Source organism: Glarea lozoyensis (genome assembly GCF_000409485.1).
Source record: "Glarea lozoyensis ATCC 20868 chromosome Unknown GLAREA5, whole genome shotgun sequence".
Lineage (NCBI taxonomy): Eukaryota > Fungi > Ascomycota > Leotiomycetes > Helotiales > Helotiaceae > Glarea > Glarea lozoyensis.
In genome coordinates this window covers 1213319-1239714 of record NW_007361000.1, presented here as the reverse complement: position 1 = coordinate 1239714, position 26396 = coordinate 1213319, and the positions used below count along the sequence as shown (strand labels likewise).

The 26396-nt window shown below is 45.3% G+C and overlaps 11 protein-coding genes across 11 annotated transcripts; 6 read left to right on the top strand and 5 right to left on the bottom strand.

The window, feature by feature from the left end:
* Positions 1-1014: 1014 nt before the first annotated feature.
* Positions 1015-2813, top strand: GLAREA_04606 (Ammonium transporter; the record flags this gene model as incomplete). Its single annotated transcript, XM_008086983.1, has 6 exons — positions 1015-1023; positions 1084-1469; positions 1519-1696; positions 1873-2350; positions 2399-2440; positions 2509-2813. 6 exons carry the CDS (start codon positions 1015-1017, stop codon positions 2811-2813), a joined length of 1398 nt encoding a protein of 465 aa, XP_008085174.1.
* A 2299-nt stretch (positions 2814-5112) lies between these two features.
* On the top strand, positions 5113-6953 carry GLAREA_04605 (uncharacterized protein; the record flags this gene model as incomplete). Its single annotated transcript, XM_008086982.1, has 7 exons — positions 5113-5236; positions 5283-5471; positions 5526-5568; positions 5616-5640; positions 5726-5885; positions 5933-6167; positions 6233-6953. 7 exons carry the CDS (start codon positions 5113-5115, stop codon positions 6951-6953), a joined length of 1497 nt encoding a protein of 498 aa, XP_008085173.1.
* Positions 6954-8653: 1700 nt separating this feature from the next.
* GLAREA_04604 (Thioesterase/thiol ester dehydrase-isomerase) lies at positions 8654-9785 on the top strand (the record flags this gene model as incomplete). The annotated part of the gene is made up of 2 exons (XM_008086981.1): positions 8654-8845; positions 8898-9785. 2 exons carry the CDS (start codon positions 8654-8656, stop codon positions 9783-9785), a joined length of 1080 nt encoding a protein of 359 aa, XP_008085172.1.
* A 964-nt stretch (positions 9786-10749) lies between these two features.
* GLAREA_04603 (uncharacterized protein) lies at positions 10750-11364 on the bottom strand (the record flags this gene model as incomplete). The annotated part of the gene is made up of 2 exons (XM_008086980.1): positions 10750-11072; positions 11124-11364. The coding sequence occupies 2 exons, from the start codon at positions 11362-11364 to the stop codon at positions 10750-10752; spliced, it is 564 nt and encodes a 187-aa protein (XP_008085171.1).
* A 184-nt stretch (positions 11365-11548) lies between these two features.
* Positions 11549-11974, bottom strand: GLAREA_04602 (uncharacterized protein; the record flags this gene model as incomplete). Its single annotated transcript, XM_008086979.1, has 1 exon — positions 11549-11974. One exon carries the CDS (start codon positions 11972-11974, stop codon positions 11549-11551), a length of 426 nt encoding a protein of 141 aa, XP_008085170.1.
* Positions 11975-12764: 790 nt separating this feature from the next.
* On the bottom strand, positions 12765-13292 carry GLAREA_04601 (F-box; the record flags this gene model as incomplete). The annotated part of the gene is made up of 1 exon (XM_008086978.1): positions 12765-13292. One exon carries the CDS (start codon positions 13290-13292, stop codon positions 12765-12767), a length of 528 nt encoding a protein of 175 aa, XP_008085169.1.
* Positions 13293-13578: 286 nt separating this feature from the next.
* On the bottom strand, positions 13579-14907 carry GLAREA_04600 (uncharacterized protein; the record flags this gene model as incomplete). The annotated part of the gene is made up of 2 exons (XM_008086977.1): positions 13579-14512; positions 14654-14907. 2 exons carry the CDS (start codon positions 14905-14907, stop codon positions 13579-13581), a joined length of 1188 nt encoding a protein of 395 aa, XP_008085168.1.
* Positions 14908-15731: 824 nt separating this feature from the next.
* Positions 15732-16637, top strand: GLAREA_04599 (WD40 repeat-like protein; the record flags this gene model as incomplete). Its single annotated transcript, XM_008086976.1, has 1 exon — positions 15732-16637. One exon carries the CDS (start codon positions 15732-15734, stop codon positions 16635-16637), a length of 906 nt encoding a protein of 301 aa, XP_008085167.1.
* Positions 16638-18279: 1642 nt separating this feature from the next.
* Positions 18280-19960, top strand: GLAREA_04598 (MFS general substrate transporter; the record flags this gene model as incomplete). Its single annotated transcript, XM_008086975.1, has 2 exons — positions 18280-18693; positions 18782-19960. 2 exons carry the CDS (start codon positions 18280-18282, stop codon positions 19958-19960), a joined length of 1593 nt encoding a protein of 530 aa, XP_008085166.1.
* A 416-nt stretch (positions 19961-20376) lies between these two features.
* On the bottom strand, positions 20377-21684 carry GLAREA_04597 (Putative cyclase; the record flags this gene model as incomplete). Its single annotated transcript, XM_008086974.1, has 5 exons — positions 20377-20888; positions 20939-21079; positions 21134-21395; positions 21450-21477; positions 21527-21684. 5 exons carry the CDS (start codon positions 21682-21684, stop codon positions 20377-20379), a joined length of 1101 nt encoding a protein of 366 aa, XP_008085165.1.
* Positions 21685-22359: 675 nt separating this feature from the next.
* Positions 22360-23342, top strand: GLAREA_04596 (uncharacterized protein; the record flags this gene model as incomplete). The annotated part of the gene is made up of 2 exons (XM_008086973.1): positions 22360-22774; positions 22828-23342. The coding sequence occupies 2 exons, from the start codon at positions 22360-22362 to the stop codon at positions 23340-23342; spliced, it is 930 nt and encodes a 309-aa protein (XP_008085164.1).
* Positions 23343-26396: the final 3054 nt, after the last annotated feature.

Here is a 26396-nt window from a genome sequence, read left to right as displayed (position 1 = left end):
CTTATTCGAGTAGCACTTTCATGGTAGCAAATATCTCAGCATGAGAAAGAAATAATACAAGGTAAAATCTTTGCACTGAAGACAACCCGCCATATAATTACGTGTGTCTTGCAACCTCTTATTTTGCTTAAAAGATATAGATCGGCTTATCTGTATATTCTATTTCCAGTAAAAGTGTAATTGTCCACAACGAAATTTTTATATGGATTGATTGCAGCAAGTGCCTCGCCTCCCGGAGGACAAGATAAAGTATTAGTATGATCTCAGCTCATGGCTAACTAATTAGTGAAATAGTTACGATCTTACTTATTGGCAAGCTACAGGATCTTGCTTCTTTTCCTAAAAATCAACAAACAATACGCAGAGTGTCAAATAGATTAAGTAAATATCGTATTCATCATAGGCTCAACTAAGCTCGCGGAGGACAAAATAAGTGTCAGTTACCTACCTACTCATTTTAGGGCTTAATAAGTCGATTTCGAACAGAGCTTAAGAAGTCTTATTTACTTAAAATAATTGACGAAATAAGTTATATTGTTCTAGGTTAATCCACTAAATACCGATATTTTGTCAACTTAATCGAAGAAATATCGTGCTTTGACTGCCACTTATTCTGTCGACCGCAAGCTAAGTCACCTTTCGCTAAGAGTGGGATTCCCAAAGTGGTCATCAAGTCCCCTTTCGCCAAGGTCCTTATCAGCTATCAACCACACCTCATGAAGGCTACTCACCACGGTATATGAACCTTTTAACAATTTCGGTTGCACTACTTACGTATTGGTAGATATAACGGCACAGCGCGGGAACTTTGATAAGCTATACGGAGAGATAATTGGCTTTCCTTTCCACATGCTATTGATAGAACCATGATAGAAACCATACCATTTACATCCAATAACATGGCGACCTATGGACGTATAAGAATCTGGTTCCCCTGGTGCCTGAGCTTGTCACGTCTTCGAAGTTCAGGACGGACGTCAAGCTGCTAGTCGTACAAACATCTAGGTCGTCAGAATGAGTGCAGTAAGGATATTTTTTGTGTCCAACTTCTGAGTGTACGAAGCTGACTTGCATTTTGTTTAGCCTGTTTTCAATGAGTCAATACCCAGTGGAGGCAATCCTCTGGAGATTGACGTAAACGCGCCTTATGTTGGACTCGAATACCATTACACTTACCTCGTCTTCTGTGGCTTCATAGTCTGGCTAATCATCCCTGGAATTGGTCTTCTTTATGGAGGTCTTGCTCGTCGCAAGTCCGCACTTACCTTGCTCTTCCAAAGCTTGATGGTGGCGGCGGTCACGACTTTTCAATGGATGTTCTGGGGCTATACACTTGCATATTCTAGAACTGCCGGACCGTTCATCGGCGACATGGCAAATTTCGGGTTGAAGAATGTTATGGCCGCGCCAAGTCCAGGGAGTGCTGTTATTCCTGAAATTGTTTTCTGTCTTTATCAGCTACTCTTCTGGTAAGTCTGCTGCGAATTTTAATGGGACTAGGAACTAATCACAGTGCAGTGCTTGTACTGTTCAGATAGTCGTTGGTGGGGCTTTCGAGAGAGGCAGGATTGTTCCTAGTTTGGTTTTTGGGTTTTTCTGGGCAACCATCGTCTATTGTCCTATCGCATGTTGGACTTGGAACCCGAATGGCTGGCTCTTCAAATTGCCGTCCCTTGACTTCGCTGGGGGTGGCCCTGTGCACATCGGCAAGTATCCTTCTCATGCCTAGGTGGTGTCAAGTGTCATCTTTGTTAACTGTCACAGCTTCGGGGTGGTCTGCTCTCGCATACGTGAGTATCCACCTGACCTTCGTGTGGAATGGGATTGGAGAAGATGGAAGTATGTCGTTTGCGGGCTAACCTTTGCACACAGGCATTCGTCCTTGGAAAACGTAAGCACGTAGGCGATCCAAGCCACGGACGTCCTCACAATACTACACTTGTATTTCTTGGGACTGTCTTGATATGGTTTGGGTGGTTCGGGTTTAATGGAGGAAGTGCTTTGAATGCATCTGTGAGAGCGATGGTCGCCGCCTTCAATACCAACACAGCAGCTTCAACGGGCGTCCTGGGATGGGTGATGGTCGATTACATCAAGCATGGTCGCAAATTCAGCGTCGTAGGAGCATGTGAAGGCGCTATTGCAGGCCTAGTGGGTATCACGCCAGCAGCAGGTTACGTCGAACCATGGCTTGCGGCAGTCATTGGTTTCATCACGGCTGTGGTTTGCGCTTTACTTCAAAATCTTAACGATTGGATGCATATTGACAAGGGAATGGACGTCTTCAAACTTCATGGAATTGGCGGAATGGTGGGAAGTTTCTTAACCGGTCTTTTTGCTACATCGAAAAGTGAGTAACATGATTGCCGTGGGAAGATCAGGTGCTGACCAATATCAGTTTCTGCTTTAGATGGAGTAACAATTGCTTCAGGAGCCATCGGTAGGTCTATCCTGTCCAAGTCTATGCCGGAAATGAACCTGCCTAACTCCAAACTTCTACCATTCTAGATGGCGTTGGCATTCAAGTTGGACGGCAGTTCGCTGAGATCACAGCTATTTCGGCTTATTCTTTTCTTGTCTCGTGCGCCCTTTTCTATATTTTGAAATTCATTCCTGGAATGCACCTGAGAATCGCCGAAGAAGCAGAGCGAGATGGTATCGATATGGATCAGTTCTTCGAGGAGCAGATTGGAGACTGGGGGGTGTTCGATGAGTTCAACAAGAGAAGTAGGGTTTTAGCAATATCTGCCCCCGGGACACCTCCAGTTGAAGATGTCGTGGTCCCTATGGACGGTGCTGGGAAAAAAGATTAAGTCAGTATCATCAATTCAGACCGCTTCTTGAAGCAATGAGCATATAATGCTGCCTTTTCAACGAGACAATATCTAGTGGTGCTGTGCTCATTGTAGCACGACATGTTGCAGAGGTTTTCGATGACACATCAACTTGCGGTATTCTAAGCCTTATGTTATCGTTACAATTGAGCATTGGAGGTTTTAGACCTCAGAATGGAGCCTTAGTATTTTTTGGATATCTGCTAGGACAAGAAGCGGAATTCGTTGAACAGTGTTTCGAACAAAGAACTATTGGCTAATAAACATCAGCATGGACTACCCGCTACACTGCAACAGTGTTAAGTAAAGCTGCAAGTGAAACACAGACCTACAAGTGCTTGACTTCATTTCTTGCAATCCTTTAAGCTACGGACCCAAAAATTTCTTTTTGGTTTCGCGCTAGCAATTTCCATGGACTCACGCATTATAAACCAGCGAGATACCTGACATAGAAGGGGATTTTGACTTCAAAGTTGGTAGTTGACGCTCTTATTGTGAAGGAAGAAGGAGAGATATTTGGACGGTGGACAGGAGAAGTAGAGGAACTCGTGCAATCATCACTCAAAGGATGCTTGCTAAGTCTCGATGTATCAGCACCGTCATCAAACGGAGCAGCGGTGCTCTATTGCAATGTAGAGCAGCGCCAGACACGAACGAATACCATGATATTAGGTAGGCAGTCACCATGACTCCCCAAGAACCCTCTCATGGCGAAGAGAAATGTTGAGGTCAGCGCGCCTCGCGGAGGACAAAATAAGTGGCAATCGAACCAGAATAGTTCTTTAACTAAGTTGACGAAATATCGTGATTTAGTGGTTTAACTTAGAACATTATCCCTATTTCGTCAACCGTTTTAAGTAAATGAGACTTTAAGGTCTATTCGAAGTGGAATTATTGTTTAGTCTAAGATTTACGGGTAGGTGACTGCCACTTATTTTGTCCTTCAGGCAGTCACCATGATTCCCCAAGAGAGGTCAGTGCGCTAAGATCGTTGGCTTGTTGGTCACGTGAGATGGCATAGCGCCCCCGTTTTGAGCCCCTTTTCGAGCAGGTGGTACCTTCTTAGGTATCAACATCACTCGACGGTTTGGAAAACGAAATTGTCCTCCCGGAACGCAACGAGTCGCTGTAAGAAAGGGCAAGACATTTATGTATACTTCGTAACTGGTGCGTTTTTCTCACGCGCTAAATACCCAGCTTGCACTACTGTACGGAGTACTGTCCCAAACAGACTACTGTAAGGCAAAGTTTCTAGGGTCCTCCCTACTCCACATTGTGGTCGAAACCATAGTCTGTCTTTGTTGTTGCGCGTCAGTTGGCGGACAATTTATGCTCATCACCGGGTAGCCCCTGGTTGTATATTAATGATCATATTTCCCAGCGATCGAGACTCGCCAGGAAGCATTCCGTGTGGGTAGAGATCTGAAAATTCTCTGGCCGATGTGCAGCACGCCGGTACGGCCATGACGCTACGCAACGCAGGCCCTCCACAGTTAACATTGAACTGCACTATGAGCTTCCCAAATTGGCGTATGTCCATAGCATCTGTCAAATCCTTGTTGCCCGTCTTTTAGAATTTAGGGCCCGTCAGCCCGAGGTGGTTGGAGGAAAAGCTGGCGAACGGCGGCGGCGGAGTGCGAACAGACTTACGCACAGTAAAAATCGAAGGCAAACTTGTATCAACCTGTGCAAGTACGCTGCCACAAAAACACGTGGAGACAGGGTGTGTTTCGGACGGAATCCATCCAGCGATACAGCCTTCCAAATGGCCGACTATACTGACTAGTCCACATCTCAAACGGGGTGAGAGGTAATTCAGGGCCATTCATTCAGAACCCCCCCCCCAATCATTGGTGTCCGTTGCAGTGGATTGTTCTCCGCCGATGTTCTACTTCGAAGTACTTCGTAATTCTCCTTACTCGTAGTGGCATTCTTTGTGGCCACCAGAACCGGGTGCCAGGTTCGATATCATGCATTGCTGTCTGTTTCTGCACCGAAGCTTGAAATCGCCTCCCCAGCCCAATGGTTTTATCCATGTCCTAGCCACCGATCCGGGTAGCGAACTTGGATCTGGGAGGGAAGCATAGGCTCTCAACTGGCCATATACCTTGAGGGTGATCTCACTCTTGTCTTGTCTTCTTCTTCAACTTCAGCACCCATGCTCGACCTATCTCATCATCAGCAACATGGAGTTAGAGAAATGGTAAATCTCATTGCAAAACCAGCGCGCTGGAACTAGGGAAACATTGCTCACAGAAGACTACCTAACCCTGCCTAAATGGGTGGTATCCCCTCGGAGGCGGTTGCGATATCAGCAGTTGTACTTACCTACTCATTGATATGTTTGATTTCGAGCACCTTATTAACGTTACTGCTTTGGGCCTACGGAGAAAGATTTACTTGTAGGTCGTTCCACGGACATAATATGAAGGAAAGCTGACATCGCAGATGTGATGATCTTTTCAAGCTTCACATCAATCGCGACGTTAGGATCTTTTATTCAGCAAATACATTATGCGGTTGATTGGTCAATTATCAAGCACGCGCAGTTTGACCAAGCTGTCAAAAGTTTGAGTCACCCAGGACTTGCCTTTGGCGGAGCTGCTGAGAAAACAGATGTGATTCTTTTCTACATTCGTACGTATGAGCCCATTCTGCTTGAATCTGTCTAAACTGAAGCTCCCACAATAGAATTCTTTTGTTATAATGCAATGGCATTGAATATATTATTCTGGTATGGTGCGGTTCTTCCACTTTCAATTGCTTTCTAATTTATCTTAGGGCTGTAACCTTAGTCATAGGCGCGGTAAGTTATTACAGATTCGAAGACGAATGGCCCCTCGATACCACTTCTAGACGATGGAGTTATGCTGACAGCTTGCTTTCAAAAGTGGAATGTCCGAGTCAACAGCTTTTTGATCTGGAACAGCCACATGCCAATCGTATCTAAAATCTTCACTGTAATTTTTCCACTTGTAACTATAGGCCTCATGCAAGTCAGGCCAATCCTCGATAGCGTTCCGCTATTCTTTATCGTCTCTAATTTTACCTGTGAGTAAAAGACTATCTCAATCGAAAGTATCTACTAAATTTTGGAGTGCTCTTTAGTATGCTGGCAGGAACAGTTTGCCTGCTCTTGACTCTGTATAAATATGTTAAGACAAGGCGTCTGGTGGCAGGTTCTAGAAACAGGGGAGCTTGGTGGGCTTCTGGGGGCTCGAAAGGATCAAGAGCGCCTAATATTAGCACCCCAGGAACAACCCAATCTTCTGCGGCTGAAGAATCCCGAAGATCAATATATGATAGAGCACTTATAACTCGTTTCACTATTGGGTTCCTCATCTTATTGTACTGAAAACGACCTTACCCCCAGAGTTTCTGTCACTGACATATGCCAGGATTTTTGAAGTTGCCATCATTGTTTTCAATCTAGTTCAGCTCCGCACCAACACTTCCTTAGCAGCAGAAGGTAAACCGAATCTGGCAACATCCGGCGCGATAGCGGATATTCTGTTCTTTATTCCTGGGGTCACCGCGAGCCTTGTCGCATTCCTTGTGTTTGGAACAACGAAGTCCTGGCGACAATATTGGGGTCTGGTTACAAGCGTCTGTGGTATTCGAACAATGGTCATACAGAGGAGAGCCGCGCGACGAGAAGCGAGTACACCAGATCAGAGTCTCGAATTTCAGCGCCTACCGAGTATTACACGACATCCTTCTGAAGAGGAAAGAGCTCGCACACTTGAAGCCGAAAACCGCGTGAGGATATATTCGCAGTTACCAGAAAACACAAACACCCCTCAACTGGCACCCAGCATAAAGTCTAAGCTGCCATCCATACATGTTTCTGAAGTGGAAGGAGAATCATCCCGAGGACGCGATTTCCGGCAGCAATTTCCTCTGCCGCCATCAAACAGCAGTGCTTCGTTTAGAACTGCGGAACTCCACACTCAAATTCCTCATAATGATCTTGTGGTTCAACGCGAACACTCCGTGGAAGATGAGGAATCAGGGCCCGGTCACCAGCAGGGCATCTTTGTAGAACGAAGATACTTTGTAGAGAGCTCTCCGCGTGAACAGCGGAGAAGGACAGCATTTCTGGAAGATTCAAGCGACTGAGGCTGTCTGCGAACATGAACTTGTTGGGCTCTCCCCATCCTTCAACAATAAGCTTCGAAAGCATATGCCATACCTGCAAGTCCGGATTTTATGACTATCTCGAACACAGTCAGGAGTTTCAGATTCAGGGCCTTGATCCCGACGAAGATTGGAGGACTTGTTACGCTTTGGCGTGAGTAAATATCACCGTCACTACCACCGTTCTGTTAGGCGCCGGCTTGAGAATTAATGAAGATTTCAAATTACCGGCAACCGAAATTCCACGAACGTATGATACCGTCGGCGAACCGGTATGCTCCGTCTCAGAAGATTTATGGAAGTTTCAAGACTTGTACAATAGTCAGGACGCGAGAAGAACAGGGTGTATATTGAATGCCAGAGTCAATGAAACAAGACGTGCATCCAAAGCAGATTGAGGTAACAGAGGACATACCCAGTTGTATGATGTATTACCATGTATATTATGAGCTCTGGATATGTGGCGTGTAAAAATCAAGGGGCTAGGAAAAGCGTGGATCAATGTTATTATTTTGAGTATGTTTCAAGTCGAGAATTTACTTCAGACAAAATACGTTCCACAAGATTTGCCGACAATGACGAAATATAAGTTCGTGTTCCGCCAATTAGAGCCAGCTTAAAGCATGTTTTTCATGAATACTTACTTGTAAGCAACATGTCAGGTAAACATATAGACTCATGCTCTAGCCTCATACGACTACTGACAATCAGAAATTATTAGTCTCTTTTCGCCATCACCTAGTTATGATGTAGGATGACCAAGGATCCTTCAAACGGTTAGGAGGACCACAATAGGAGGCAAGACATAATAATAATATTCGAAGTAGTCGACCAAGTTTCAATTTGTATTTCACTTGCGGGTAGACTGGCGTTTCCAATCTCAAATAAATTAGTGAAATATTTAAATCCCATAAATTGCCTGAAGCTTGCATGAGGAATATAATGTGTCCTCGATTGAAAGGGGAAACAATTGTCTTCCGAGCGCCAGTTGTCGTCAATTGCGAGGAGGACAACATGTGTTGGCTATTTTCTCAGAACACAAGCAGAAGCAATATAAATGTTTCCGGATTGTCTTAATTGAGAAGTCCGTGTGGTTATAGCCCATGTATTATTTCCTCCTTCTTGTTAGGAACAAAGGTGATTGCAAGGTAGACTTTTCCATATACCACATCAATATAGGTTAACATCAGCAACAAATAAAATTGAACCATGCAGTTATGTGATGTTTCTGCCGACCGAATAGTTGAGACTGGGAGGTTATTTTGGCCTAGGGACATAAGTAAAAGTTATCTTAAAGTAAGAGGAAAACAACATCCTGTAGATCACAAATCATATTTCAAACGCCTTCAATGTCCAAACATCTAGGTCAAATTTTGCCACTTTCTCATCGTGCATTTTATCACACTCCAAGAGTAACAGTGAGCTAGTCATCAGAATAATATCAATTCAAATATAATGTTACGTCTGTGGCCTAGCAGAGTTGACTTCAACAGTTTGATCGTTGAAGTTTGCACGTGGGAACGAGCTCCGTTCGGACCTCTAAAACTCCGAGCCTCGGCTGTGGATCATACACAAACGTCAGGAGCTGACTTACGAGTTCAACATTACAACATCTCTTTCTTCCGGGCTTCTGTCCCATGTTCTCTCATTCATATCGGTTCTTCTTTAACATCTAGTTCAAGATGGCGTCTGCAACAAGGCTTCCTTTGAAGCCAATTCTGTTCACTACATCACTCGTACTGGGCGTAGGCGCATCTCGTGTCGGATTACGCGATATTCTCCTGAAGACCGTTACTGGACCTGGAAAGTATAGAAGAATAGCTGCTGTATTATTCATAATTGCAAATATCAAGAATGTTCCGTTTTTCTGGCATGTAAGTCAACTCTTCCACGCGCAATCATAACATATTGACACGTTCCGTACAGTACCGCGTTTGGGCAGCGATTCTTCGACACTGTCTATTTAGTAAGCCGGAAATTGGACCTGAGAGAGGGCCGTCGAGCTTGTTCTTACCAGTGATTACGACTTCGCGGTCACCATTATACGAATGCGATTACAACCTTCATAAATCCAACTCCACCTACTTTTCTGATCTTGATATCACTCGAAGTCATATAATCTGCGCCCTTCTTCAGCCTGGGATCGCAGCATTGCAACACAATAAGGAGGCGAAATTGGTGTTGGATAAAGATGGGAAGCCGTTCTCCGGAAGATGGTCTATTATGCTTGGAAGCGTTATGTGCAGTTTCAAGCGGGAGATTGGCATTTTTGAACCCTATGAGATGTGGTCCCGCATTCTGTGTTGGGACAGGAAGTGGATTTATGTCGTTACGCACTTCGTCAAGAAGGGCACGGTTAAGCCGAAAGCTTACATACTGGGTGATAGAACTTGGTTCGGAAGTAAGGGCTACAAGCATGTCAGGGGCGACGGGAAGATACGTTCGAAAGAGGTGGATGAGAAATCGATCTTCGCCAGTGCAATCAGCAAATATGTTATGAAGCTTGGGAGGTTGACAGTCCATCCCGAGGTAGTTCTCCAAGCTTCGTCTATTTTGCCAGAGAAGCCAGGTGGTTGGGCGACTATGTCGGGACCCTCTGGAGAATCCACCCCAGATGTCGTGGAGGAGATTGATACCAGCGCAGTACTTGTTGACTCAAAGAGTACTGAGTGGGATTGGAGAAGAATCGAGGCAGAGAATAAGAAGGGGCTAGAATTTGCGGCCCATTTTGCGGCGCTGGACGAATTGCATCATGAGTTTACCGGTAGCGAGGCGCCGGCGTTGGGGAAATATCCGGAGGGTATTTTGTGGTGATGCTACCTTTGGAGACGAGAAGGTATTACAGACATAGACCAAGAAAGGATACCCCAAAGGAAGGAGATTACCAAACATCTTCTTATATGGATTTGTACACTGCGATTTGACGGTGCATTTAGAATTGCTGGATGTTGTACTTTATATACCATTTCATTCAATATCAGTACCATGTTTACATCGTAGAATATATAATCTTATTTGGCACAAGACTATGAACTTGCGGATACTCAACCGCCTTGCTTACTTTGAAGCCCATGCATATTGCTTAACAACGGTATCAGCAAGGCTTCAAACAACTCGAAACATCTGGTGTGTTAAAGAGAGTAGAGGTTATTGACGTTGTAAAATATTAACTTCAAAATGGACGAGCGAGGACGACAAGTATGAGGTAGAAAGCAAGAAGACGAAAAACCTGTCGAGATAGGGTTTGGAAAGATGAAAAACAGTGCTTCTGATGCATTACTATATGAGTGTTTCACTAGGTCGACCACTTCGTCCGTCCTCTGGTTTATATGGTCTTGGTCAGCGAATTAATATTAGCACGAGTCTGTCATAAAAATCTTTTAGGAGAAAGCAGGAAAATGTGCTCAAGATGTGCTCTCTGGCCTAAGTATCACCGGTCGAGTTCTAGGCCGATATATATGTGTATTAAACGGTTGTTTTCTGTATAGTGTATAGGGTATAGCAGCCCCACGTGACAATAAAAGTACGCCGATGTATGTTATGAATGAGACAGATTATCCTCCAGACCCATGCTGCGCCATAACTCCGTGGAATGCGAAAAGTTCCTCCTTGTTTGGCGCGCCCCTATATCGCTGCTCAAATGCCGCCTCCTTTTGCTAAAGGTGATCTCATATCGTCTCGCTCACGCCAGCTGACAGTGCGTGGGACGCAACTATACACAAGCGCGAGTGCTGCACGCTTCAAACAAAAATTTACAGTAAGACCTGTATTGACCAGATCATATGGCCAAAGCAGCAAGAATCGCAATGCCAGCCACTTTTCCAACAGCGTCTAGCCGTGAACCAGAGTTACTTGTCTGAGCTGCTGCGGATGATGTAGTAGTTTGTGAACCACCGGTGTTTACTGAAGTAGGAGTGCTTGATGATGTTGCTGTTGACGATAGTGATGATGTTGTTGAGACAGACATTTGCGATGTGGAAGATGAAGAAAGTCGAGCCATGGAAGATGCTGCCGCAGCTGAACTACTGGCTATCGATAATACAACAGATGTTATGTATGGCGTCTCAGCCTGACAGATTTGAGCAGCAATTCTCTGTGTATCTAATACATCCTTAGCTCAAGGCGTATATGATATTCTGGAGGTACACTCACCTAAGGCTTGCACCGTATTACACGATTTACCTATGCAGGGCACAGCACTTTTTACAATAGCTTCTTTGTTTGAGCCACAGAAACATGAGAAGTTTGTAGCATCTAAGCATCCCGATGACTGGCCCGCTTCATAGAGACAGTCGTAGGCACATTTTGGCAACTGGGAGACGAGCTCTGTCTGATTTTGCGCGACAGCGAATGAGGTAAACCCAATAACGAAGGACAATTGTGAAAGTTTCATGATTAGCTGAGAAGCGGAAGACGCTGCCACAAAATCGTAGTCGTACAGAAGAAGAAAATTGGCAAGTAGAGGGTCCTTCGTCGAAAGGTCGCTCCAAGAGCGTCGAGCGGTGCTTTTGTGGTGGCACCGAGATGAGCCAGAGGAGGAACATGGGTCTTATATCTCGGGGTGGATACCATCTGATTCAATCCGTGCAGAGCCTCGTTGACGAACAAGGTGGTTGTGGGAAACATGGTCCTTCTCGATCTGGATCAAGATCTTCCTTACCAAATGGAACTTTCAGGGGCGTCACGGCCTGTGCAGCTGCTGAAGCAAACCCCAACCATGGGCCCATGGGTTGGCGAAATGATGAGATCAAGTCCTCGTGGCAGCTGAAGCTTGGTACCGTCCGTCCGCTTTCAGTATCTTCAAAAAACACCTGAGTACTCTTATGAGTAAACGGTCTATTATCTGATATTGGCTTTGAAGTCCTCGGCAGCTTGAGAATCGTTCCCCAGCTGGTAAAATAGAAGTTCACTGAAGCTGGACAACCATGAAAACCCCGTCCCAAAAACAAACTTGCAGCTTTTTTCGCTTCCGAGGCGTCAACATGGCGTTCTGGCTTGCTCATCTTGGCTTGGTACTCATCCCTGGATTCGGTACCAATATATCAATAATTGGCTCGCAGATCTTTGGACCCCAGGAGGGTTGGAACTTACCGGGGAGGCACGGATGAGCGCAATGACAGCTAATCACGACTTCAGCTGTGTACGACTTTTCGATATTTGAGGTTTCTGATGTCAATACGACATGTATACTGAAATACCTAGCGCTGCGTGGATGATGTTTGATAGTCCATTGTATTCTCCAGACCTGCAGAGATACTGGTAATTCGAATGAAGCTTTTCGTTTAATTTTGCCCGTTTGGCAAAGCGGATTGCGATCCTGGGAAATTACGAAAGTAAAAATTCATGCATATGGTCTGCTTTGGGAAGATTGATAAGAGAGGTCACAGGCCCACGAAAATAATGGCGAATAAACCCTGCATTTGCTTCTCGATGTCGAAATCGCATAAGTTTCAAGTTCCATAACTGATCTCTTATCAGAAAAATGATTTGCATTGTCGTTACATTGCGTTAAGAGCGAGCGCTCGAAATACCTACGACTTGCTAGGACAGAGTTATGAAGTTCTGAAAGTCGGCTTTACCAAAAGGGTGTCAGCATCCAACCGTGAATCCATGGCCGCTGTACAACTATCCCTCATCTATGCGGACCAGCGTCGACACAAGTTGTGCACTTTTGTCCAGTATTGACATCAACCATGTAAGAGTTTGCCTCAATAGCTCCACAAAATCAACCACGTTGACTCTAGGCTGGCATTGATATAACCATAAAACTGTACCGGACTCGATTTCTCGGAGTTACGATCCACTGTCCATACAATCCACCTCGAGCATCCCGACCATCTCGACACTCTTTACCACGCCTATACACGGTTTTGTCGAGACCTCTTCAATGCCTTTGGCATAAGATCTGTGCATCCAAAAGCGATTCTGCCCAGTCCTTAACCTTTTCTCGTCCATGTCTTCTCGCCCACTCAGCGCCGCGAAATTCCACGCCGTCAAAGCAACCACTTCACGATTACTTCCTGGCACATTGGTACCAACCAAAACTTTCCACACAATCCCAAGGAAGATGTTGTCACAAGGTTCATCTGGCGCCGTAGCCCAAGGACTCCACATCGCGGCCGGCCTGTTGTAGGCGTCGTGGGCGATAGTCAGTACTAGGCGATGAGAGGCTTCGTAGTCTAGCCATTGAGGAATATGCGAAAAGACATAGACAATTGAGAGATTGTTGAAGAGTCGTGAGACCAGGCGTAATTGCGGCAGCGAAGTTTTGGGGACGTATGATATGATTTGAACGACGAGTTCAGTGGGAAGATCATCCATGATTGCAAAAGTGAGGAACAAGGCCGCGAGTTTTGTTTGGCAAAGTTTTCTTGACAGGAGAGGATTTTTTTGCCATAATGTCGTCGCAGTACATCTGACGTGAGCCTGTCGCTATTCTTCCCCACGGCGGTAATAAGCATGAGGATGACAGGGCCAAAGAGGTGCTTACTGTAAATCCTAACAACACAGTGCCCCTCACAACCTTGATGGCCTCACACATTCCATAAGCAGTTTCACGTCTTCACTATCGTCTTTGGCAAGTCGTATAGTGCGACTACTAGTACCCCTACTTTCGAAGTAATCCTTCCGCATCTCCCTTCTCTTCGGCCCACCAGCTCTGAAAGGTTAACAATCGTTCTGTCCTTTCTCTTGCCATACGCTTGCCGGGTGCGGTCTTCATCATGCTTTCTAGCCTCACCAACTTATCATCAAAATGATCGATGGTCTCCCCCATGTGTTTGGCTCCTTTTGCACCACCAAATGTGAAGGTTCTACCAATGCCAATCGCTCCAATCGCATCTAGGCGATCGGCATCCTGAACTACTGCTAATTCAGGATACTTCTGAATTAGAATCTGGACCTGGGCCGGGTCCTTAATTTCCGATGAATAAGAAACGCCTAGTACAATTCGTTGCACCTTGATGGCCAACTCCTCCGGAGCGCCAAAACCTAGCAGAGTGGATAGAACAAGTGTATTCGCATCTTGACCAGGCTCCAAATACTTTTTGTCTCCAACATCGTGCAGAAGTGCTCCCAAGGTGACTACGTGCAGATCCAACTCTAGTTCCTCGTCTTCAGAATCAGGATTCTGGGTCTTGCTGCCATTGATTTCAGTATAAATCAAATGTGCAAGGCCTACCACGCGCCGAATGTGGTTGAAATCATGAGACCCATCATACTTGCACATGTACTTTTCGACAAAAGCTGAGACTTTGGGAATCAAAGCGGCATTGTGTTTCGGCTTTGCCCTCTTCCGTTTCTTTGCTGGCGGCTTCGGACGAGCACTCCCGGCCTCTGCAGCAAGCTGCGCGGATGCTTCGTCTTCATCGTCGGAATATTCTCTAAATTCCGGGAACTTTGATCTTCTTCTAAGGCCCATCTTTTGTCGCAGTCGCCCCAAATTACGAGACTTGACATCGAAGCCTTCGAGAGCCAATTCCGTTGCAATCTGGTCATCGTTGAGATTCTTGTTATAATGGTAAGTGAGGCGATCGCGCATTCTAATAAGAAGAAGAAATTAGCGGTGCTCCAATAGGTCCGAGTGAATGGCCTAAAGGACGATGTGTAGGTATTGATACATTGAAGACAAACCAACACCGCCCGAAGAGAGGCACTTGGGAATGGATGAGCGACTTTCTTACTCTTGAGATGTAAATCCCCGCTGCTTCTTTCGAGGAACATTCCATGTTGTGAGCCGACGGGATATCGTACGTTCGCTCACGTCTAATCCGTATTCCAAATTCAGCTTCCGTGCAATGTCAATGATGGGAAGATCATCATCGAGGAAGAGCTTCACGATCTCGTCTTTGTACGGTTCCAAAGGTGTGACCTGCGGACGTCCTCTTTTGCGTGGAGTGGGACCTGGACTGGCACTGGGGCTGAGATTATCAGCCATGCTGGACGCACTTGGACGTCTTCAGTATTAATGGCCAAATGGATGGTTGAGGGGACGTGATGATTATTGAGTTGGCGACGGAGCTGGTGCCCGTTCGACGCAGTCAGGATGTTCGCTGCGGGGGAGGGCTTTCTGGATTACCGTAGATCTGAGGAACGCCCGCGCCTGGTCTCGTTTCGGGCGGGAGTCAGTGGGAGACCGGCAAATCCAGTTGCCCTCCTGATGCATGAATTCTCTTCTATTCAGTCGAGCAACTGGCGCTCTCGCCGGCACAGCCTTTGCCAGACTACAGGCCTCCAGACTTATACATGCGTTTCAATTTTGCCCGGGGCTACGATTCGATGGTGGAGAGGTAGAGATCATTGTCGATGATGACAACGACGACAGTGAAGTCGCTGCTTCCCATCCCGCATCGGAAGTTAAAACATGGGCACATCAGTCAGGTGTGAATGCTATTGCGATAGATGTAGATAACAAGGTGTAAGATCTTAGTGCCTATGTCTAGAGATACTGGAGTGCTAATAATAAAAGCATTGTTTCGGGTGGTGCAGACTCGTCTATTAAATTATGGAATATAGAGGACGGTTTGGGCCCAGATTATATACACAGACCAGCTGCTACAATAACGAGGCAAGTGAATGCTGCTACGCTCAAACAGAATGTAATGTAATGATGTTTCCCTCAGAACAGCATCTGCTCACCAGTATGGCATCACTCATCTTACGTTCTACCCGTTTGATTCGGCTGCCTTTCTGTCTTCATCCTATGACCACCATCTAAAGGTGTATGCTACTGAAACTCAAGAAGTCTCTGCAGGTTTCGACATGGGCTCTATTGTATATACTCATGCACTTTCACCAATTGCAAGCCATCTTCTAGTAGCTTGTGCCACACAGCACCCAACTGTGAGACTGGTCGACTTACGTTCTGGGTCCAACACACATTCCCTTGCAGGCCATCAGGGGGCGCTGCTGTCGCTGTCATGGAGTCCAAGAATCGACTATATACTCGCAAGTGGCGGTATCGATGGCACAGTCCGGCTCTGGGATATTCGCAAAAGCTCGGCCGCACTAGGCATCCTAGATATGGAAGATTCAATTGGGATCACTGGCACGAATGGCCTCGCTATGGATGCTCGATCCCGTGATTCTGGTAAGTCCCATCAGGGTCCGGTCAATGGATTGACATGGACTGGTGATGGTGAGTACATAATATCAGCTGGGCACGACGAACGAGTTCGGGTCTGGAATGCGTCGACTGGAGCCAACACGCTGGCTAGTTTCGGCCCTACGTTGAAGAACAGCCATATCTCAAACCTACCTCTTCTTACATCACCAACCACTTCAACAGGTCGAGGCCAGGACATTCTTTTTTTCCCAAATGAGAGAGAATTACTGGTATTTAACCTTCACCAGGGCATACTCTTGAAGCGCTCTAGATTTCCAGCACCCAACATTTCCACGGTGAGATCTAGGACAGGTGAAAGGAATGTCAGAAACCGAATTACAGGCTTGTTAATCCGAGGCCAAGCAGACGCTATCTACTCTTCGCACACTGATGGGCAAATTCGTGCCTGGTTACCGCGAACCGCCGAAGATGATGCTCTCGAAAGGGAGAAAGATCATGCAAAGCGCACCGCTGATGTCGACGACGAAGAAGGAGCGAGAAAACGCCAGACCTTAGAGACGGTGTATAGAGATCTAACAAGAGACAAGATTACCTTTGGGTAGCTCCTAACAGATATGTTATTATATCGACTGAGTGCCTATTCATCCGAGCTTTTCAAATCTCGATTCGATACGATGCGTCGTATGGCAATATACCGACTGATTCCTGGCCTTTGTTGGCCGCTTACTATATCTTCTGTCACTTTACCAACTGTCCTGCGTTGTAGCATATACTGATATCTGGAGTTCCCATGGCACAAGGTAGCTCATTGTCATTGTTATATGACGAATATACTTTCAGACATGTTCTTGTTGCTGTGAAATGGGTAACTTGAAGTCACAGAAGTCAAGTGCTTTCGATATACCCTCACAGAAGCAACGAGTGCCTCTTCGGTGTGTCTCGCTTCCTTTGCACAGCATTCTGGACTATCCTCAGCTTATCTGCCTGTATGTACACGCTCGATATAAAGAACGCATCCAGTATCGAACGCATGTGGAGTGGATTGACCACTCCTGACGCAGCTCCATTGCGCACAGCTGATGACAGGATGCAGAACTCAGAGTCTGCAGTTAGAGTCATCAATCTCAATCGATCTCTATGCTGGCGGCCAATAGTATACTCAGATACACTTAGTTTCACATCTTGTTATTTCCAATCCTCCTGATGTAGTTGACCGCTAAATGAGTTGCCAGCGTGAACGCCGGGTTCATCTAGCAGTCTAGGGAATTTTGTATAGATGAAAATTTTTATAGCAAGATGTTTTGTTGAATGAGTCAGACACGAGATCTCTTCCGTATATTCTTCTCGTCGCTTAACTCATATGGGTCTATCATGATGTTAAGTACCTAACCTTTTATTCCATCGTTAAACAGTTTATTTCACGTGTGGTAGTGGGGTCTCAAACTTGAAGTCTGGGAGGCTGGGGTAGCCTTCACAAGATCCACATGCTGCCAATTTTCTCCATCATTGATAGTATAGTTCTCTCTTAACTACATACATCTCTCTTTCTCTCACATCGGATTCAGGAATACTTGTACTTCTTGTTTGTCTTCACTTTAAATCCGCGAACATTGTTCTCATAAATTTCTCAGTGGGATATTCTGCTGTTGGTCAGTCGTGTTCCCCCAGTCTCTGTGTGCAAAGATCGCAGTCACTGCACCGCGGCATCGGCAACAGCGGCAGTCGAGCGTGCTGCTAATTCTGCAAAGTCTTTGCAACAACGAATCAGCGCATACTTTCGGGATGAAAGCCGCGATAACCAATTGAATTTAAGACTTTTGGCGGACTTCCACGTTGTGGTGCAGGATTTTTTGCAGAAACGGCTCTCCGATACTACTTGGAGGATATCCCACTCTCCTGTTATCACGGTGGTGGAACTAGAGAAACCGGAGTGGAAGTGTCCTTCCTACTAACGACTAAATCGGTCTAGTTCCTAGCAAAAGCCGTTGTCGGCGAACTGAGCCAACAATTGATGCACTTTCAGTTGAGGCCTATTTGAGTCACAATCTTTTACATTTCTTTTTGATTTGACGTGTTGTTCCTGCCGAGGAAGCTGAGCATCTCGGAACTACTTTCATCTCACATCTTATGAGGGAGAATCTATAATTTGTTATTTCTATTAGATGATCTCAAGATTAGATCTGGTTTTCGCCGTGTGATCTTACTCTACATTATTGCGGAAAGGAAAGTGTCATTTGGGCCGCAATGTCTTCAACACTATTCCAAGAACATCCCATACCCAACAAGTCCTCTTGTCTACGACCGGAAGACGACAGTGTATCAATCAGAACAGTGCCACATACCACTGAAACCCCGAATCTTGTCCGTCTACAGACTGATGTGTCTCACACACAAGATGCACCGGTTCAGCAATTCACGTCCTTTGATGAAGTGCCGGACGAGGTGTATGACAGGTTACCTGAGTCCCGGAAAATCATCATCGTCTGCCTCCTATCGTTCTGTAGCTTCCTGGCACCGATATCAAGCACCACCATTTTATCTGCTGTTCCAGAAGTTGCTTCCACGTACAAAAGCACCGGAACAATCATCAATTTGAGCAACGCCCTATATATGTTGTTTATGGGAGTTTCGCCTGCGTTCTGGGGTCCTCTTAGTCAGGTATATGGCCGTCGATGGGTTCGCCTCCCTTGTTCCTTTCCTTCTTGTTTTCTCATCCTTATATAACACCACTCACATAAACTTCCAGATTTGCATTATAACAGCGACCCTGTTCTTAGGCTGCTCACTCGGCACGGCACTATCTCCAAATCTTACGTCCTACTTTATCTTCCGCATACTCACTGCCTTCGAAGGAACCTCTTTTCTTACAATTGGCGCTTCTTGTATTGGCGATATCTACCGTCCAACCCAGAGAGCAACTGCTATGGGGTTCTTTCTCTCTGGAACACTGATTGGGCCAGCCTTCGGTCCTTTCATCGGAGGTGTCATCGTTACCTTCAGATCCTGGCGTGTGATTTTCTACTTGCAAACAGCCCTTGCGGGAGTCGCCGTCGTGGGAGCTTATTTTCTGCTTCCAGAAACTGCTCATCGGATAAAGGCCGACGAACTTGTTGGCTTGCCTCTACGCGAGAAAGCGAGAATATTGGGATCCATGCTGAATCCTTGGAGGGTACTGAAATTGTATCAATACCCCAACCTTATCATGGTTGCTCTTGCTTCCTCCAGTCTGGTCTGGAACATGTACTCTCTTCTCACACCAATCCGTTATGTGTTGAATCCCAGATTCAACCTCAACACACCCATGCAATCTGGATTATTTTACCTAGCGCCAGGTTGCGGTTATATTCTAGGCACATTCTGTGGCGGAAGATACGCAGATTATGTTACTATTTCATGGGCTAAGAAGCGCGGTACTCGTATACCGGAAGATCGTCTTCGCTCATGCCTTCCATTCATGGGTATTGTTATTCCATTCTGTATGCTGATATATGGTTGGAGTGTCGAGAAAAGATTTGGTGGCATCGCCCTACCAGTTATCATGATGTTTGGACAAGGAATAGCGCAACTCTTTTGCTTCCCTAGTGTGAATACGTACTGTCTGGATGTGATGCAATCCAAAAGCGCCGAAGTCATTGCTGGAAACTACATTATCCGATATATTTTTGCCGCTCTAGGCAGTGCCGTTGTTTTGCCTGCCGTCGAAGCTATTGGGGTGGGCTGGTTCAGCACTATTAGCGCTGGGTTTCTAATCGTGAGTAGTCTGGCTACTGGAGCGGCCGTTATCTGGGGGAAGGATTGGAGAGACAATATTGATCATAAGAGAAGAGCTAAGCGCAATGAAAACACTGAGGCATACCAAATGGAAGAGAAGGGTAAGGCGGATGTGCCTGTGGTCTCCAACAAGAAAGTGGACGAGGCGGTTTAGGGTATATAACCAAGTATTGAGCGAACCAAAATTTATGTAGTATTACCGTAAATACTAGCTCTACAGTTCACGCCTGATATTGATGTTGTCCGCATTAGATGTTTTATCAGAAGGGTTTGATTCAATCGCAGCTCGCCAACAGATGTAATCAAAACCCCAGAAGGTCAAATTTGAATGTAACAAGATCGGTACAGACCGCGACTCCCTCCTATGCACTAGTCGACTAGTAGGTCACTTTCCAACAGTACCCCAACTATGGTACCTAGGGAGAGGAAATATACATCTTTATACAGCCGTGCGGAATTGAACGACGAATTTTGGTCTCTCTTCACCCAGCAAGCCTATGAGGCTACTTCTATCGAACGCAAGAACGAAATAATTCATTGCTTCATACTATTTCGCAGTGCGATGTGAACTCAAAAGAAGGCCATAGCATTGCCATGGCTACTCACACCACCAACGCAATTCGCCGGCGAGCTTGTCACAAAGAACCTCCACCTCTCCAGCTCTCTACAGGTGCTCGACAACTTTTCCAGGTCGAACATCTCTCCTAACGGCATGCCCCAAAGAGCAAGAATATACTCATGAAGCATGTAGTCCTCTTGACTCGGCCACGCCTCGAACGCCGGAGCATCACCAGCCACAACAGAGAAGTAGCAGTCGTGAAGCCAATCTAGCATGGCAGTTTCTTGCTTTACACCAGCCCAGCGTTGCCCGTCGTCTTTACCACCGGTATGTGGTCGTAGGGCTGCCACTGCCCGGGCGTCGGGGGATTTAGTGTAATAAGTCGCAACAAACCCTGAACGAATGAAAAGAAGGTCCCCAACTTGGATGTCGCCTCCCTGAAAGCTTGGTCGGATGTCAATTCCTTGAGATTTACCACACGCCTCAAGTTCAGAATAAGAAATTGTGTAGTGATCATATGGGTCTAAAAGGGAGTCAAATATGCACTCGGAAGGTCTGACTGCGAGGTCTTACCATATATGATCCCCTTTTCATTCGCGTAGGTCCAATAATCTAGCAGGATTCCTCGCCCAGCAATACCATGTTTTCCCCAGTGATGGATACCACACTTGTGGGGATCTTGTTCTGGTCCTTGAATGTCCTTTCCCTTAGTGCCTATTCTGATTAACAAATGTCGATCAGATTATCCAAGAGAGAAGAACCCCCCACCATTGTAGAATGTTTTTGTTGGCATGTGAGCAATATGACGGAACCCATCGAATTGTGTTCCGGACTGGGTGTTCAACTGATACTTATCATCATACGCCACTCCTTCACTCAATGCTTTGATTTCGTGTTTGAACTCTTCTCGAGCAAATGCTGGAACCTTTGGTACGTCAAGTGGAAGGTTCAATGAGACTATATAGCCAAGCTTGATTTCCTTGGCAGAATTTGCCACTCTTGTTGGAGTAAGAAGGTTGATGCGTCCTAGCTATGAAATATTTAGCCAACTGACGAGACTCAATTATTACGTCTGTGTGCTGACATAGTCATTTTTCCCCCATACCCAAGCGCTTGTCAAAAGTAAGTACGCATCTCCAAGAAGCTCGAATCGTCACTCACGCTTCATCAGGCGCATCTTCTCTTTTTGGTACGTCTTTCCTGGCAGGAAATCTGGTGCAGTTCGGGTCCCACGGAAGGGTAGTAGCTGTTTTGTTTCCAGTTAAGAAGTCGGCCACTTGTGTCAATCGACGACTTGCTTTAGTCAGCTGCTCATCCATATTGAATATCGGGAGAATGTCAGTTAAGACAAGTGGACAAGTGGACAAGAAAATAGAAAGGTTGGGGTTGAACCATGACAGAAATATCGTAGATGACCTTATTGGGTCACAAGTAACAGTAGACTCGACGCTATTTCCCCGCACCCAGGAGGGGTCGTTAGCCGCGGGAATTGAAATACCTGCATATGTTACAGGAAGATTATAGTATACCCAGTGAAGAGGGTCCAAAAGAGCTTCTTTGGAGCAATTAACATTTTACTGTGCTAAGATGAAATCTGCTGTTTGTTGTTGTGGAACACACGAGATAAGATGATTTTTGAGATACAAGAACATATTGGAGAGGTTCGCTTCAAATTTATAATCCTCCTGGTCCTGGTATAAGAGAAGAGTGATAGCCAAGAAGATGATGAAGAAGGACCTGGACGGACTCGCAGCGGACAAGCAGAGTACCTGTGATCTTCTAAGTTATCTCTTAACACGATTGTACAGGAGCAGACAAGCATTTCAGCCTTCACCGGTCAAAGAGTTCCTTTTCTTGTGCGAAAGAACGCCCAAAAAGTAAACATGATGTTGGACTGGATCTACTAGATCTTCCGTCTCGGCAACTTATCTTGTCTCCCACGAGGTGCTTTTGAGATCGATCCAGGAAGTAAAACCTATCAGCAGCGTGGCTTTATGAGGCTTTCATATCTACCGGTTCTCGAGCGGTTCGTGAGCGGTTCCAGAAGAATTCGATCAAATCGAGGATCGGAAAGCGGTACGGATCCAGCCGGTCCGGCTTCCGCGCGACTCAGTCTCAATATCAAGCCAACCAACACCACAGATTCACCAACGACACTGACGAATTCGAGACAAGCTCAACGGCAGCAAAGCTTACAAAAAGCTGACGAGCAGCGCCACCGGCCATCTAATTTCCATCTGTTCGGATTCGGTATGACTTCCAAGGCCTATTTGCAGAGTGGCTTCCTTGACCGCACCACCACTTTATCTGGAACTACTCCTCCAGATCTCTCCACCAACCCCAGGAAAGCCCTCGAGGATGCCAAAACAGAGCATAAACGCGAAGCTAGCGTTTACGACGCCGTTGCTGGTAAGATCGTGCGGCAGCCCGTCTTCTAGAAGCTGAGACTGAGACACACCTAGGTAGAGTATCCTCGCATGGCTTCATCTCCAAGTATGCGGCTTTCTCCTCTGCTCGAGATACTACGTCTTCGTCAGCTACCGCGGCCGCCCCAGAAAATGTTTTATTTCGTCGAAAGCATGCGCCTCAACGGTTCGCCGAGCATGACATCTATTTCGCCAATGATCGGCAAAGTGCAGCCAGAGACCTTCCGGAGTCCGATCTCTTGAAGGCCTTACACTGCTATGCTTCTGATTACTATTCTCGCACTCACAATGATGTGGTTGACTGGAGAAGCATGGACGAGACAGCCTTGATAGCGCTTGGCGTTTTGATGGAAGAAGCCACGAGGCTAGAGCAAACCGAAGACTTTGTTCTGACAGAAGGCCAATTAATTGATCGAGAATTGCCCTCCGAAACAAGAGTCGACCGACATATTGATGCGGAATTGAAGCCAAATAAAAGGCCAACCAAAAAACGACGAATAGTCAAAGACCATACCAGCGACAATAGCAATAGCGAATATTACGACTCATAGCCGCTGGCTTGCGTCGATAATATTGATCCCTGTCTCAATACGAATACATTCTCGGAAAAACGCCGCCTTGACAGTCTAGAATGCTTCGCTTCTTACAAAATCGTACGATCTTCTTAAACCAATATGAAGCTCCGTGCTCCTAGTTTACGAAATGCTGCTTTTACTTCGTACAGGGCGTAATTGTTCTACAACCACAGTCTGTGCACGCTAAATGCTTGGAAATGCCGCTTTAAATTACTACTCTAGTATTTTATATGGCCACCGTTTGCCAAAATTACTTTAATATATCGGTTACCTATTCCTCGAATTAACTCCTTAATAGTTGCCTCCGTAATTAAATCCTAAGCCTCCTAAACTACCTTCTTAAGCTTAGGATAAGAAGAGTAAACTTCGGGGTAGTTATTTTAGATATAATCCTTTATTAGATCCTAAATAGTCTTAATTAGGTTTAAATCTAGCGAGTTAGCTAGCCAAAAGATAGGAGTAATTCCGATTACCTTAAAAACCTCTTTTATAAAGGTAGTAGAGTAGCCTTTAGTATTATCTTATTAGAAAGAGAGATCTAGATATTAAGAGAGAATATCTTAAACGATAGGTATAATAATACTACTATAAGAGCTAGCGTTTATTGTCTCCTAATCCTTCTCCTAAAAGAGTCCTCGATACCTCCTATATCTACTACTTATACTCCCCTAAAATATCTACCCTATCTTTCTTTAGTATCGCTTTTCGAGACAATCGTCGAGAAAGAGCTCTTCCTCCCCTATCCGCCTTATTACCTACGCCTTCTTATATTTCCCCGGATTAACCTAAGTCTTATCTATCTATAGTACTAATTCCTACTACTCGTCGGTCTAAAAGAGGTGTTCCTAGGCCTAGGTAAGCCGGTCGGCCTTATAGGCGGTGTAACGATTCGGTTCCCTACTCGATAGTAGACTAGGGTATCGTAAGGTTGGTATGTAAGTAAGTAGGCACAAGATTATCAAGTCGTATACTCGAAGGTATATTCGTTACAACAAGAGTAAATTAAACAGATGATATACTATTACTATAGTAAGTTAAGCACAAAGCTCCTATCTAAAGAAATTACAATTATTATATAGAACTTCCTTTCCTCGAGTTCGACAGGTTCGCTGGCCGAACTTGTCGAACTTTTATTATCACGTGACGGTACCCTAAACCGGGGCCTATCCGCCAACCTGAACATAACTAATATTAACCAAATTAATCCACTAGACGGCGGTCCTAGGAACCACTCGATTCCCGTGACCTCGTCTGATCCTAGGACCTTTAGTCCTAGGAGTATTACGACGCCGAGGCCGACGCTGCTCGTGACAGGCGGCCGTAAGAGGTAGTTTTCTTTAAGTAATCCGACGAGTAAATCCTTCTCTTTTAAAGGTAGTCTAAATAGCCTTTTCGCCGTAATCCTACTTAAGAATAGCTAGAATATCTACCTATCGTATTCTCCTATTCTTTTTAGACGCTATAACCTATTTAATTAAGCGCTTTCGTTAAGGAGTATTTAAAACGACCTTTCGACCTCGACGTAATTTTTGAGGAGTAAGCTAGTATTAGAGGGCGTATTATACTTAATCGCGACTAATATTAAGCTATAAGGTAATCTTATCTTGTATAAATCTAGCGTAAAGGTATAAGGTTTAAATTCGGAGTCGATTATCGCGAGAACACTCCTTTTTTCGAGGTATTTTAGGCGTTAGTATAGTATATAATAAATCTATAATAAAAAAAGTGGTTTAAATAGGTACTAAAGCGGTAGTTTAAGTATAAATAATTTATTAGCTACAATATCGAACCTTCTAGAGTACGTACGGATAGTAGATGTAGAACAATTAAGGCCTATAGGAAGTACCTGTGGTTACAACTCCTACCGTAATTATCCACCAAAATCGATAAGCCAAGACAAAATGTTACAATTCAGGTGCAAGGGTAGTTGTCTTCCCTACTCTACTCGACTGGACTTGGTAAGCAGGACGGGACGTCAAGACATCGATTATCACATTAGTAAGTCGACTTACCATTGACGATTGTTGTGGTATAGCATGGCTTATGATTCTTTTTTTTTTTACCAGATTATCAAAAGAAGATGTTCACGCTCAAAATTTATCGTATTCAAACATGAGAGAAAGGCCTATGAGTTCGGCATTATTCCACCGAAGCCGAAGTAATATCACAGCTTTCTGGTCGTTGCATCTACCGCACAGAACATGGAGAATGATGCAGATCACAAATCCCGGTTTATCTTAGATTGTGTGCCTCACCTGTGCGCGTGATAAGTTGTCTCAACCCAGACACATTTACAAAAGAGTATCATGGTTAGGCATGGCCATTATTTCTTGCGATATGTTTGATACTCCTCGATTATACACAGCTACGGCTCCTGGGTCAGAAATGGAAGTTCTGGCTTCCACCCATATCTTTTAGAGTTGCATAAATGCCAACAAGCGGTGACAATCAAGCTGCAGACTCAGAGTGGGTTCAAGTGATCACCACTCCTCAAAGGTCACGCGGTCTCCTGGGTGGTTGCAAGCCTGTCATTTCAAAATTACTGTGTATGATCAACGACAAGGGTTTAACAACTGGTTTTACCGTTGTTAACACTCGGGCTGTTATAATTTTATCTCAAGATACGAGTACATGTCGGGTCTTGTCGGTTGACATTTACGTGTTTTCTATTTTTTCTTGATATATACTTCGATGACTGATAGCCTGTTCATTTTTAACGAACAAGCTTTCCCTAGCTAAGCCTTTAATTCATTTTGCCCTTATAATGTCACGCGGAAATAACACTCTCTTGTCTACCCTCGAACCCGCCACATCGAGTAAAGCTAGTTACAAACAAAGATGATACTCGAAGTAGAAACAGAATTGTGTAGCAACCACTGCGCTTCGGACCCGAGATTCTTATCATGTTGCCGACCGTTCTCTTCCATGCCACCGCGCTGTGGATTGGAATAGGCGTATTTTCAGCTTCGAATCAGCGGTCAACGGTGCTGAAGTGGGATGGACTAGGCCGCAGGCGCGAGCGGGGAATTT